The sequence below is a fragment of the Temnothorax americanus genome, unplaced genomic scaffold (assembly GCF_048541705.1).
Source record: "Temnothorax americanus isolate GAGA-0224 unplaced genomic scaffold, ASM4854170v1 Scaffold25, whole genome shotgun sequence".
Taxonomy (NCBI): domain Eukaryota; kingdom Metazoa; phylum Arthropoda; class Insecta; order Hymenoptera; family Formicidae; genus Temnothorax; species Temnothorax americanus.
Window position 1 is genome coordinate 196,657 of NW_027509391.1, and position 13,126 is coordinate 209,782.

At 38.5% G+C, this 13,126-nt stretch overlaps 1 protein-coding gene and 1 long non-coding RNA gene across 20 annotated transcripts in view; one reads left to right on the top strand and one right to left on the bottom strand.

The window, feature by feature from the left end:
• LOC143899097 (uncharacterized) overlaps nucleotides 1-13,126 on the top strand; it is a 111,858-nt gene that overhangs the window by 51,248 nt on the left and 47,484 nt on the right. For 5 of the 9 annotated variants that reach the window (XR_013257371.1, XR_013257368.1, XR_013257367.1 and 2 more), the window contains exon 2: nucleotides 9,345-9,434. This is a non-coding gene — a long non-coding RNA (uncharacterized LOC143899097). Of the gene's footprint in view, nucleotides 1-6,543; nucleotides 6,757-9,168; nucleotides 9,278-9,344; nucleotides 9,435-13,126 lie in introns of those variants that run through there. The other 4 variants (XR_013257366.1, XR_013257376.1, XR_013257372.1 and 1 more) reach the window with 2 other exon arrangements.
• Msp300 (Muscle-specific protein 300 kDa) overlaps nucleotides 1-13,126 on the bottom strand; it is a 94,542-nt gene that overhangs the window by 41,098 nt on the left and 40,318 nt on the right. For 9 of the 11 annotated variants that reach the window (XM_077409084.1, XM_077409087.1, XM_077409080.1 and 6 more), the window contains 5 exons: nucleotides 12,469-12,620; nucleotides 3,662-4,472; nucleotides 3,428-3,586; nucleotides 2,994-3,356; nucleotides 2,792-2,902 (listed from right to left, as the gene is read on the bottom strand). In XM_077409084.1, the coding sequence (XP_077265210.1) occupies nucleotides 2,792-2,902; nucleotides 2,994-3,356; nucleotides 3,428-3,586; nucleotides 3,662-4,472; nucleotides 12,469-12,620 (1,596 nt within the window). Of the gene's footprint in view, nucleotides 1-109; nucleotides 684-2,791; nucleotides 2,903-2,993; nucleotides 3,357-3,427; nucleotides 3,587-3,661; nucleotides 4,473-12,468; nucleotides 12,621-13,126 lie in introns of those variants that run through there. The other 2 variants (XM_077409088.1, XM_077409086.1) reach the window with 1 other exon arrangement.

Below are 13,126 nucleotides of genomic sequence, written 5' to 3' on the forward strand. Positions count from 1 at the left end.
AAGCCAAGGTTTCGCTTGAGCAGGTCGCATTAGAATACATCGAAAAACCTCTCTCTGTGTATGTAAATAAAATGAGTGGGTTTCGTGAATGAATGTACTCGAATACCGATTGACAGTTAAACGGACCTTTTATTTTCCTTACTCAGTCACATCATACGGCTATTTAAGCACAGATATTTAGGACAAAAGACGCGCGGTCATACATGGTAACGTAATCGCGTCCATAATCTTAGAGATATCTATTAGAAAATCAGTGCTCGATAAAAACTTACACTTAGAAAAGTTACGTGGTACTAAAAACAAAGTCGTTTTATCGATTTTATTGAAGAACGTCGACGACGAAGACGAGAACGGATTTCACTTAATATTTTTTCTATCTCGCCTTTATCGTTAATGTTGCCTTCGATCAAGTTTTGCAATTTGACACGCGACAGCTATCGTTGTCGTTATTCATCGATAGTAGCGAGTAAGGATTAAACTGAAGATAGACGAGCGTAACTTCTATTCATGAAGCTAAGCTAAGATAACGACAACGAGAGCCGAACTCGTTCAGCGGGGATAGATCTCTATTGTCATGGGTCCAAGGGCTCCAAGTCTGGTGTGCCTCGTTGCACGAGTAACTTAGACCTCTCGGTGCGCGCTTGGATTTTACTTTGCAAGGATTTGATTTTCTCTCGGTGGATCTGACCACGCGCGAAATCGTGAATGCAAATCAAGAGCGTTAACACGTCGAACGAGCGAGAGGGACGGAATAAGGATGGTTAGGTCATGATAGTTTCGGTGAAGGAGACGTTGAGTAGGAAGAGGAACGCAGAACACGAAAAAGTCACGATCAGAGATGATGAATGACGAACGAAATGGTGACGATCCCGGTGACACGACGTGGACGACGTAGACGACGATGATCGCAAGAGGGTCGAAATACGATAACGATGAAGACAGCGATAGGAAGATGTGATAGTGGCAGAGATAAAGTAGCACAGGCGATCGTTGGAAATGGCAAGGGTGTGAAGGAATAAGGGGTACAGCAAAGAAAAATTTATAAATGAAACAACTGGTAAAAAAATGAAATTCAATGAAATAATAATAAACAGAAACTAGTACGTATTATAAAAAAAAAGAATGTCGGCATTCTATCTGCGTGTCCCGCATGGTCTCGGCACGCGTCTTGACATCGGAGGTCACTTGATTTTCCTATGGCTTATATTTTTCCGAGTTACAAAAGTCCAACGTAAAGATCCAAAGATCACGTAAGGTATGCGTACGTGTAAACGGTGCATGACACGCTTTACGTGAATGTGCGGCAGTACTTCGCGTTTTGCTACGTGGTCTTTCATTCTAAAACGTAAGTGGCGTATGTGCGTGATTGCTTATTACGTAAACATACACGCGCGCGCGCGCGCACATGGACAGAAATATGTATGTAAAGAGAAAAATACGTATATACATATACACGTGTGAGCGTATATATACGAAGATGTAGCGATGTACACGCGTGATAAGTGAAACAGTTAAACGATAAAAATCCAGAGAAAAGAAACACAGAAAACAAGCAAAATCAAGTAATCCCCTTTAGAAACGATAGTACAAAAGTTTCGCAAAGTTAAGTGATCTTAAGAACTAGGATACGCACGAGGAATAGACTAGACGTGTGTACGTTGGGCAAATGTGAGAAAAGGAAAACGGAACAACATAGTTAGAACATGATACCAACCAGTACCCCGTAAGCGATGTACCACCATGATGAACACGAGATCGAAAATTTTAAAGCTTCGATTTCCAATTTACGAATGTGTGTCATTTATCACCGTACTTACAAATGAGAAAAAGAAAGAAAGATAAACATTCATTTTCAACATCAAATCAATTACCAATCCGCGTCCTTGTGTCTACTATAAAAAATGCAGGATAGGGCGATTTTAGTAAATATTAGCAGATAATTATAGCAGATGATTATCTGACAATAAAATACCGGATAGTTTAGAAAATTCTATGCAAAATTTAAATTCATCCGTTGAATCAATAATTTAATTTGAATCTGAAAATCAACTGCTGTTAATAACGAGGCAGAGATTAATTAAGTTCTCGGTGAGAAAGAATGTTGGTATACTTATTGAAGCTTGGATGCGCGCCTAAAACGCTTTGAAAGTATAAAAATTAAGTACGCGCTTAAAAGAAAAGGTAGGATATGCAGGATAAAAGATGGATGTACAATATAAACAGCGGAAACATCTTGAATTAATCGTTTTAATAATTGCAATTATTTTTAAAACAAAATATATGATTATAATTTGAAAAAAGATCTTATTTAAGATGTTTCCACTGCTAGTTGTGCTTGTGTAGTTATTGGCCATTTCTTCATTTTATGTAGTAAAATAATTAATTGTATCCGTTAATATTCCAAATTTGTAGAATTTGGTCATATAAGAATAGTTTTTGTCTTTCGATATAGCAAGAGTAGACAATAAATGGCAAATAACTCAAAAGTTAATTGTAGTTATAATGTGGTTAATAGTGGCTCGATCGACGCGCGGTTAGTTATAGGTCACGTGCGTTCTAATTACGCGAGTATTACTCAAATGAGAAGAGACATTTGCTTAATCGCGCCCGAAAACGCAGAAAACTACCCCCGACAATCGCGCGCGTGATATGGCAATTCAAAGAGCGGTAAAACAACGCGTTATCTTGGTGGTGGTTTTGAGTTGGTATCGAGCAAATGCAAAAATCAATTGCTGCTTCAGCGCGCTTGTGCAGGTGATAAGAAAGTCAGGGAAAGAAGGTTTGTGCCTACCTGTTGCTCTTGAAGAGCCTTTTCACGGTCATTCGGCATGTACGTCGGGCTGAGTACCATCCTCAGCTGTTGCTCCGCCTGCACAATGTGTTGTCTCAACTGTTGAATTTCCTGAAACGGAAACGAGACAATCTTGCTCGATATGGAGAAAAAAAAAGTTGTACTATCGTAGTCTGAAGGCCACTTCTCCCATTCCGCTAACCTGTTGATACTGATCAATCTGCGCTAAACAAGCTTCCAGAGAAGTTGCCTGTTCTTTGACGGTGCCGTGAAGAGAGTTGAGTTCGGCGATCAGATCGTCGGCGGTGTCTTTCACCCGATTGTCACCGACGATACCGGACCTAAAATGCACCTCGAGCTTCTCCACCGAGATCGTGATCTTCGTTTTTTGAATCGCGATGTCGCTGAGCATTTTCTCGCGAATAGCATGTTGATCGCGCAACGGTTTCTTCTTATTCTGTGGCGACTCCAACGTCTGCCTGGCTTTCTCCATCCAGCTCCGCACGTCCTTCATCTTCCTCTCGCATTGCTCCCACTCTTCGCTGGCCTCTTGCAGCAGTGCGTTCTGCAATATGAGGATTTTTGGTAATCGGCTGATAATAACTTAAATTTCGGCCGAAGAAACTATTCACTAACCCTTTCCAACAGCTGACCCTCGACCTGAACCTTGCCCTCCTCTGCCTCGGCCAACTTCTCCGGTAAATCGCCTACGCTAGTTACCTGACCGATATTCTCCAACTCTCTGCCCATATCACTGAGATTCTTATTCACCTGCTTGCAGCTTTTGACTGCCGTCTATAAAATGAAGGAAGTTTCAGCCGAACGTTGTCGTACATATCTTAGAACGCGAAAAATAACGTTTCTTCATACCGAATATTCGTGCAGTCTCTGCCTGGCTTGCACAAGAGTGCTGAGCTTCAGTGGTTCGACTAGGAATTGTCTTTTTTCCTCCGTCCACGCCTTGACGGCCTCGTAAAGCGTGAGGAACCTCTGCCAGGCATCTAGGGTGTCGCCCACGATTTGTTTCTTCTCCTCCAGCCAGTTCCTGACCTGCGCCAGCTGTTCCGTAAGATTGCCGATCGTGCCATTGATCAGCTCCTTCTCGGCGTCGTCCTTCGTGTTCTTGACGATGGTTTGCCCATTCCTCGTCAGTCGTTCGAGCTTGTCGCTAATCGTGCCCAATTCGTTCTGTATTTGTCTGAGATGCTCCCTGAGGATGGCCGGCTCGACCGATCTGTCCTGTACTTTGAGCTCGGCTTGGCGGATCCATGCCTGCACTTCGTCCACGTCGGCCAGATAGTCCGACCTGACGGTCCTGGCACGTTTCTGCTCTCTCTGTTTCTCCTCCATCGTTTGTGCCGTTGCCTCGGCACAAAGCTCGAGTGCGGTCAGATGCTGGGTAATGTCACTTGGTACTAGCTGCTGGCTAGCTTGGTACCGCGCCTTAATATTTCCTGAAAACTTCTTGGCGGTGTCGACGAGATCCTCAACTTGTGAGCGTAGCTCGCCTAGTTCGATCTCGGTCGCGTCTTGATCAACGCCGTAAACGTATAAGCTTGAGGCGCTTTCGCGCGCCTCGTTCAGTCGCTTTCGTAGGCGCTCGATCTCACGTTCGATGTTGTCGAGCGCCTCCAGATCCTCGTTCGCCTTCTCGGACTTCCCACGAAGTGAGTCGACGAGTCTAAAAGGACGATTCAAACGGTGACTCTCTGCGAAAGAGCCTCTCTCGCGGTGGTCAGAGAGCAGTTCTTAAAAATATACTTTTATCATATAAGCACGTTGAATTTATGTAAATTTGAACATTTAAGGGAAGATTGGCGATTGGCGATTGGCGAGAAAAGCAAGATCGATCGTTTAATATTTGAAATTAAAATACCTGTCTCTGTAATATTATATTCTTCTTGAGCAAAGAATTGAATAATATCAATTGCACGAAGAAATCTAAATAGTATAATGGCTAAACTCTATTTACATATAACAAAATGATAAATTATAAAAAGCTATTCTTATATCATTGACTTTAACATCGTGTACACGCATGTACTACATAACTTATTGAAATATTATTCCGATAAGTAACAGGTATATTTTCGAGACGAATGTGTTATAATATATTGAGTTCCACGTGGAAAAAATTTTATGGAATGATCAGTGGCCTTAAACGATCGTTCGTGGTGAGGTAAGACGAATTTAGAATCGGAAATGCGTGTCGCTGTGCTTCGGCTGGCCCGATCCCAGGCGAAGTCGCGCAGTCGGGGCAGCCTTGGCTAAAAGTAGACGAAGGAAGTATGTACCGACGGGAGCTTGGCCGACTGTTCACACTCGCGGTACGCGACGAGGAAGATACTGTTCGAAGGAGAAGCTACACGATTTTACGAAACGATTATTTCATCGACACGAAACATCGACACGAAGCGAATAAAGAAGATAGATAAAAATGTCCAACTTTTTAATAAAACATTAATAATAGATATTAATATAATATAATAATATATTTTTCATTTTATATCCAGTAAAGTGGTTTGTTTTTTTTTTTTTTTTTTTTTTTAATTAAATTCAGAAAAGTCTTCTCTTTAAATAAGACCAGCGCAAATTACGTGATTTTTTTGCTGCTGATTGCACAATCAATATAAGTCGCAAAGAATAATAATTTAAATGTTGATGTCATCTGCCAAGAACTTGCATGCTGTCATCGTCCTTTCGGAAGGAAAGCGTACAATTTTGACTCGTCAGCGCTAAAGCGATCTATTTTTTCAACGATGACATGTACGTTTGTTTCTCGGACTCGGAAATTTATTATTATCTATCCCGTTTCTCTTCTTGGTCTACTTGTTAGAGATCAAAACCTCATTATAATATTGTAATTTACTGAAATTAATTGTACCGCTCTATACAATATACTATTTTTTAATTTAACATTAACTAAAAATTGACGATTATACATTCGCCGATTCTGTCACATCGCTCTCGGAATACGTGACCGTGAGTATTTTCGATGTCAATGTTTTGTGCACAACGATTCTTATTCTACGATGACATCATCGCGCCGCCGGACTGAATGCGAGATCGCCGGCCGGCAAATGCAACGCGATGAAATACGGACAAGAAACTAAAAAATAAAAGGAAAAAGAGATTTGCGATGTAATATTCGATTACACTCTCAATAGGTTTTTTTTTACGTATCGTTGAATGAATGTACTTTTCATAGAATTTGTACAATATTTTTATATTGTTCATTTATTCATGTGTTCGCGCGCAGTAATGAAAATTGCATATTTGAAATAACAGAAATTAGAATGATAAAATTGCGTGACGCGACAGCCGAATCGCAAATGCATCGCCAAATGAATTTCCTTTCAGGAACTATTAACATTCGCACGCAGCGATCTATTTCCAGCGCTATGAGTTTGAGTGGGAAACGATTATTTGTTCTCACGCGATTTCGTATAACTCGCGATAGCTTCATCGATCGCGCAACTCGCGTTGATTGCGATCATGTGCTACGCGCGATTCTTATTTCGTTAATCTACCTATAACGGATATCACAAAAATTTCTCGTTACTGGCGACGTTTGAATGAAATATCACTCTCAATCTATCTGTATACGAATATCGCAATTGAGCGATAACCCGGAGCGATAAATAATCGCGCGATATTTGCGTTTTCGTGAATCAGTCGATAGCGAACCGAGCACGAACTTCTCACTTTCTTCTCTTTTTCTCGCTTATTCTTTCTTTAATCCTCGTCCTTACTCTCGTGTTTATCCGGACAACAGTATGGCGCGGCACTATCAAGCCAAACAGCAGCGTTCGCGGTTCGAAACGTTATTGAAGAGATATAGTCGCCTAAGCTAGCGTTAGACGCCAGTCGAGACGCATTCGCGAGGCGCTGCGACGCATGCGGCCTGGTCTTAGAATCGGCTTGGCTAGCCAAGACCGTCCTAAGAATAATCGGCCGGTGAAGATGTAAGGCCAGTGGGTTACGGAGAACTAGAAGACTGTACGGGATGAATTTAAATAATGACGTGAAAAATGCGCGATGGCCGTAACAAAACGCGCAGCTTCAGAAATTTTGTAACTTCGATCAGAACTTCTTATTGTCAGATTTCTTTGCAGATCTCTTCGCGCGACTTCGTGTCTTTTGAATAATTTGCTGATACGCAGTTTTTCCTAATGAAAATATGGACATCTTCAGAAGTTTGAATCAGTATACCTTAGCCGGATTGAATCCGCAGATTTATATACGTGTCCATTCGTACTGCATACGGTTTAATCGGCACCGTGACTATCACAATGAAATAACACGAGTCATAACAACAATCGCAAAATAGTATAGCAATTAAAATTGGGACTGAGATTACGTACACGTATATACTATCGTTTAAAAGAGCGTTCAGATAAATGTGTCGTTGAGTAGTATAAACTGTAAATGAATAGAATTTTAATTTTATCGGAAATATCATTTAGCAGAAAGTTCATTATTGAATTGATCGATTGTCAAAAAGAATATATTAATGTTGTCCAACAGAAGTTCAATTATAGAAATTTCATAGCAAAATTCATATGATAAACGTTATTAAAATTTGAGGTTGTAATTTAAGAATGTAATCAAAAATATTTTATTTTCCTATTATATTTTAGATAATCTCAACGCTAATAAAAAATTAATAAATTTTGTTTCAACTTATCAAGAGACACGGTAGTGTCTCGCGCCAAGTACGCGCAAGCGAGACGCACCGTGACTCTTTTACGCGAACGCATGAGTTGCGAGTATCCGAGATTTTGAGATCTCAATAACGAGTGAACGGATCAACTTCTAAGTAGGTTCGATCGATAGCTTGGGGTTTGATTTATAAATAAGAGTCTTTTTTTTTTCGTTACGTGCCCTACGAGCGAAGATATTGCAATGCAAAGACCAAATGTGGAAAATTTTTTTTTAAGAAACGTCCACGTCGGACAAAAATGGCGGCTGGTGTGTCACTTTCCCATTTTTGACACGAGAGTGCACTCGTGCACTGTCGCAGTGCGTGACAGTTTTTTACAATAGAAAAGGATAAGTGTAAGTGTGTGATAGTCGTGACCGTTGCCGCGTCGTGACAGATAGTGAAATATATATAAGTATTGACCGTAAAGAGCTGATGCCGAGAGATCTTGAAGAAGGAATTAAGGTGTATCTACAAAATCGTACAAACACGTATGTATATGCTGCCTTGTAAAAGTTGTCGAACTGTATGTTTACGCGAGCGTTACTTCTGTAGTAACTTACGATAATTTATGCCGGGATTACGATGAATTTAACGTAACGGGACGCGACGGACGCGAAGTAACGTAACGTGAACTTAAGAAATTACGATCGCCGTAATTTAAAGATAACCTTAATCTTAACCTTCTATTCATACCAAGCTGTCAAATCATTTCTGAAATGCACGCTGCTTCACGTTACGGCGATCGTAATTTCTTAAGTTCACGTTACGTTACTTCGCGTCCGTCGCGTCCCGTTACGTTAAATTCATCGTAATCCCGGCATTACTCGTTTACGCGGGATGAATTATCATAAGTTGCTACAGAATCTCCATTTACGTGGAGGAATTATCGTATAAGTTACTACGGAAGTAAAACGCTCGCGTAAACATAGTATACGTGACAGATAGTGTGTGTGCGTGTGTGTGTGTGTGTGTGTGTGTGTGTGTGTAATTAAAATTATTTATATTTATATTATACATATGTATATAATTTATTTAGTATTTATAGGATGATCTCTCGGCAGCAGGACGAGAAAAGCGGAAAAGCGACAACAATATTTCGACAGATTCGATAGATCGTATAGATGACATGCCCTTTTTAGAAGAGGATGCGTAACACTACAAAACGCATGATATCAGTACAAAATTACCTTTTTCAAAAAAGGTAAAAAAAGGGCGCCAAGTACACGCGTGGTTGTTACCTCGAAAAAAAACCCAAGTGGTAGTATCATTAATTTTATTCAAAAGTAAATAAAATCTATTCTAACCTAGGTGGTAGTAGCTTTATTAATTTTTAAACAAATTATTAAATTATAAAATAAAAATATTTAATTAAAATAAAATAAATAAATTTTTCTTGTAAAAAACTTGGCGCTGCTTTTTTAGAACCTTAAAAAAGCAGCGCCAAGTTTTTTACAAGAAAAATTTATTTATTTTATTTTAATTAAATATTTTTATTTTATAATTTAATAATTTTGTTTAAAAATTAATAAAGCTACTACCACCTAGGTTAGAATAGATTTTATTTATTTTTGAATAAAATTAATGATACTACCACTTGGGTTTTTTTTCGAGGGTAACAACCACGCGTGTACTTGGCGCCCTTTTTTTACCTTTTTTGAAAAAGGTAATTTTGTATACGCTCTAACGCGAAAAAGTTGCCGCGCGTTGAGTCGCGTGCCGACTATTACAGCGCATCCTATTATATCATGTGATGTCACATCTTATGTCATATATGGTACACGGTATGTTACGCTGCACACACACACACACACACGCGCGATTCAAAAGCAACGTTTGATTTTGTTTCAGACATCAAATCTATATTTAACGCAGGATTTAATCGGCGTCGGACGCATCCCACGAACGGTCAGCGAACTACATACCGATGACGCTAATAAGGTACTGTATACAGAGCATAAAAATCTTATATGCATCGCGATCCTTAAATGAATCTCCTCTATACACAGAATATTTTTATATCCTGTGATTATAGAAAGTATTATAGAAAAACGACAATTTTAAACATCAATTAAAGATCAATTTTAAAGCAGTATTTTACAGAACATGCTTTAGAAATTGAATTTTGCGAAATAAATTTTCTTATGGATTTCCTCTCAATAACAATATACGTACTTAACACACAAAAGTATGCAAGCTTAAGTGTTTTCATCTGCAATTATAAACTATTCTCGATTGGAAATTATCTCTGATTTCGCATGCGACATATGTACATGTCGGTGTGCTAATGTAGTTTGCTCCGCTTTGCGCGCATGCGAAACTACGACGTTTGCGCCGTGCGACAAACGAGATTTCGCAAGTTTAAGTAATCCGCGAATAGTTCTCTAACAAAATAATTCTCTAACACAATCGCTTCTATTTTTCGTTGATATTTAACAGGAATGAAAAAGAAGAGAAAAAAAATTGCGTGCACCTCGGGAGAGCGTGTCTCCCAAAACTCATGCGTCTATCCAAGTGTCAGTGTCCGATAGTTTCTCATTCGGGTGTTGCGTTCCGCGAGCAAATGATAATTACGCCACTCCCGCACTGACGATACAACACACGCGGAATCGGATGTAAATACGCCGAAACGAGGCGTCATGCTAGATGACAATTCGCCACTTGGCAAAACGTCAAGACGTCGCGTCGCACGCCGGCGTTATCCGCGAGGTCCGCGAGCCACTTAAACGCGCGATCAGGCGTCGATGATGCGTCGCCGGCAGAGAGATGTATAATGTGAAGCACGATTGTTATAGTATTGCGCACGATATGCGTCGTCAATGCCGGTACGATGATGACTAAATGAACTAACGCGCGATGACACTCTAGGCGACAAAAAGTGTAGTAGGGGCCATGAACACGTTTTCCTTTCGAAACGCATGTATCGACCTTCCTCCGAACCATCTTATATTATCGAGTGTTTATACGGTGTTATACGGCCCGTGTTACGTCATATGACAGATTTGGTGGTGACGTAGCGCGGCGCGATGGATCGATGAACATCGACGATCGTGGCTAAATGTCAATTGTATTTGCCGTGCGCGTGTGATTTCAACTCTCGAATTGAAAAATCACTCGTTCACCACTTATTGAATTTAATCGCGATCTTGTGTCGATCTTTTTCTTAACAAAAAACGTCGTGGGAGAGCTCTTAAGCTACGAGCGATAAAAAATGAAGAATTTTTTTTTAGAAATTAAGTGTCATTGACAGATACGTATAGATAAAATTTAATTCCTCGTTGAATTTAAAATATACTTTATCTACAACTAGAAAGTTTGTAATTTATTAAAGAAGATCAATTACATAGATGTTTAAAGATTGGAATTTATCTTTTTTTGATATTTCCGCTAGAGTAAAATCGATTCTATATTAGCCAAAGAATTCATAAATGAAAGAGGGTTCGTTAAATCTAGGATATTTTATAGATAATTATAAATAATTGTGATAATTGTTATAGATAATTGTATATATAATATGTGAGAATGTCTGCAAGATGGATTGCAAAAACTCATCCCTATTTATATTTCTGTACCCTATTTAAAACTCTGTTTTGTGGCGCCAGTCGCATTACGTTCGAAATTAGATCAGCATTTACATTGCGTCAAACCCGCGTCATTATAATGTATTTGATTTGTAATTTTTATGCAACATTATATAATCGTAAATTGGAATAGCGTAACAAATAACGATACACTGACAATTTATCGGTGAACGTTTTATCGTGATTACTATAGCAGCGTTGATATGTTGCAATAATAGACATAATTATAAACAATATAGAAACTGAAATTTACCTTAATAATTTTCACAAAATTGTTTCTCACTGTCATTCCTTTACACTTTAATAGGTCGTTTTTAAATAACCTTTGTTATTGATTAATAATATATTATAACAGACCGTTTTGAAATAATTACACTATCGCTTTACGAGTACTTTATAGTTTCCTCGTATATTGAGCAACTGTTTTACTACTGACTTTGCGACTGAAAGGTCTATTGCTCGGGTAGTGTTTTGGCAATGATCTGGATGACGTTGCGACGTCGTAGGCTAATATTCTTGAAAACCTTTATCAACATTACATCAGATTCGCGTCATGTCGGTATTTCTACTTATCGAGAAAAATATAATCTTTCAGATTTCCTCACGATCTTCCCCTAAATGTGCGACGTCGAAATTAAAGAAACAGAGACATACACTCTTGCATTAATTATATTATTTTTAATCGATATGCTAATGCGATAATAAAACGATATGATCACATGAAAGGGATCACCTGAAAAAGAAAATACTAGAAATACTGATTACATCAGTACAATTATAATGATGAAACGTAGAATTGCTGAAATAAAAAATATATATCGTAGGAAAAAAGGAACATGTAAGCAGAAGCGTCAAATTGCACATTTATTCATGCACATGCAAATCTGCTCTCAAAAGGACCTTAGTAGCACCTTTATTGCCAGCCCAAAGACCGCGAACTGTTATAATTTCATATGAAGTAACATATTATAGTAAGACGAATGTAATAAACAATTTTTTAAACTAATAGAAATTAAACTTTTATGATTATATACTATTAATTTCATTCTCAGTAATAAGTAACAAAAATGCATCTATTTTATTTCTGATATTGCAATGTATCCTCGATAAAAAATTCGAAAGTAGAACTTTATAAATTCAAAATGCAATATGTGAAATGTGAATATTTACTATATTTTTGTTAAAATAAGTAGAATAAATATTAATTATTTAAATCATATACCCTATTATTTTTGTATCATTAGTCTATCGGAAATTTGTAAAAATGTCCATCATCCGATCTGTGGTAGCTAAGATAATGTAGGATTGAATTTGGTTGGCTGGCGATTACGTGAAATGGTGCTGGTCCATGCATCTGAGCAGATATAAAAACAATATGATGCACTTTGACTCACGATTCGACGGATTTTTGTAACTTCTCGAGGCGTTCCTCGAGACTTCGTGCCGGTCCTTCTGTAAACGCTGCGAGATACGCGAGCACAGGTCCTGCCAAATTTTTCACTTCTTCCGTTACAGGTTTAAGTTTTTCAGCTTCTATTACGAGTTCCTGTACCACAACAAGGTCAGAAAGCGTGTTAACTATCTTCGATCAGTTTGCATCATGTCGAACAAATTTTAAATATTTTAATTCTTTAACATTGCACATATTAAATTTTAAATAAAAATATCTACTTGTTAAAATGTCCAGGCATATTTTATAAAAATTAAAAAAAAAACGCTGATATAAACGTTCTTCACGAGCGTTCATCGTGGCTTGATAATTCGTGAGCGACTAAAGTGGTTAGCTTTGGAGGGCCGCCGGCCGAGCACCTGTGGTGCCTGGCTGTGCAAGTCTGACACGTTCGGCATTTATAAAGAGGGTGCACCAGGAAGAGAGAAAGATAGAACTAATTGTATATCCTTGGTGCACGGTAAATCGATAAGAAAGTGTATCCACATAAAATGCGACATTGCTTAGCCATTTAAAAGATCAAAAAGTATGCTTCGCGTGACACGTACATATTTTCTATTATTATATTATACAAAGTTTTATGTCTATGCACATGTTAATAA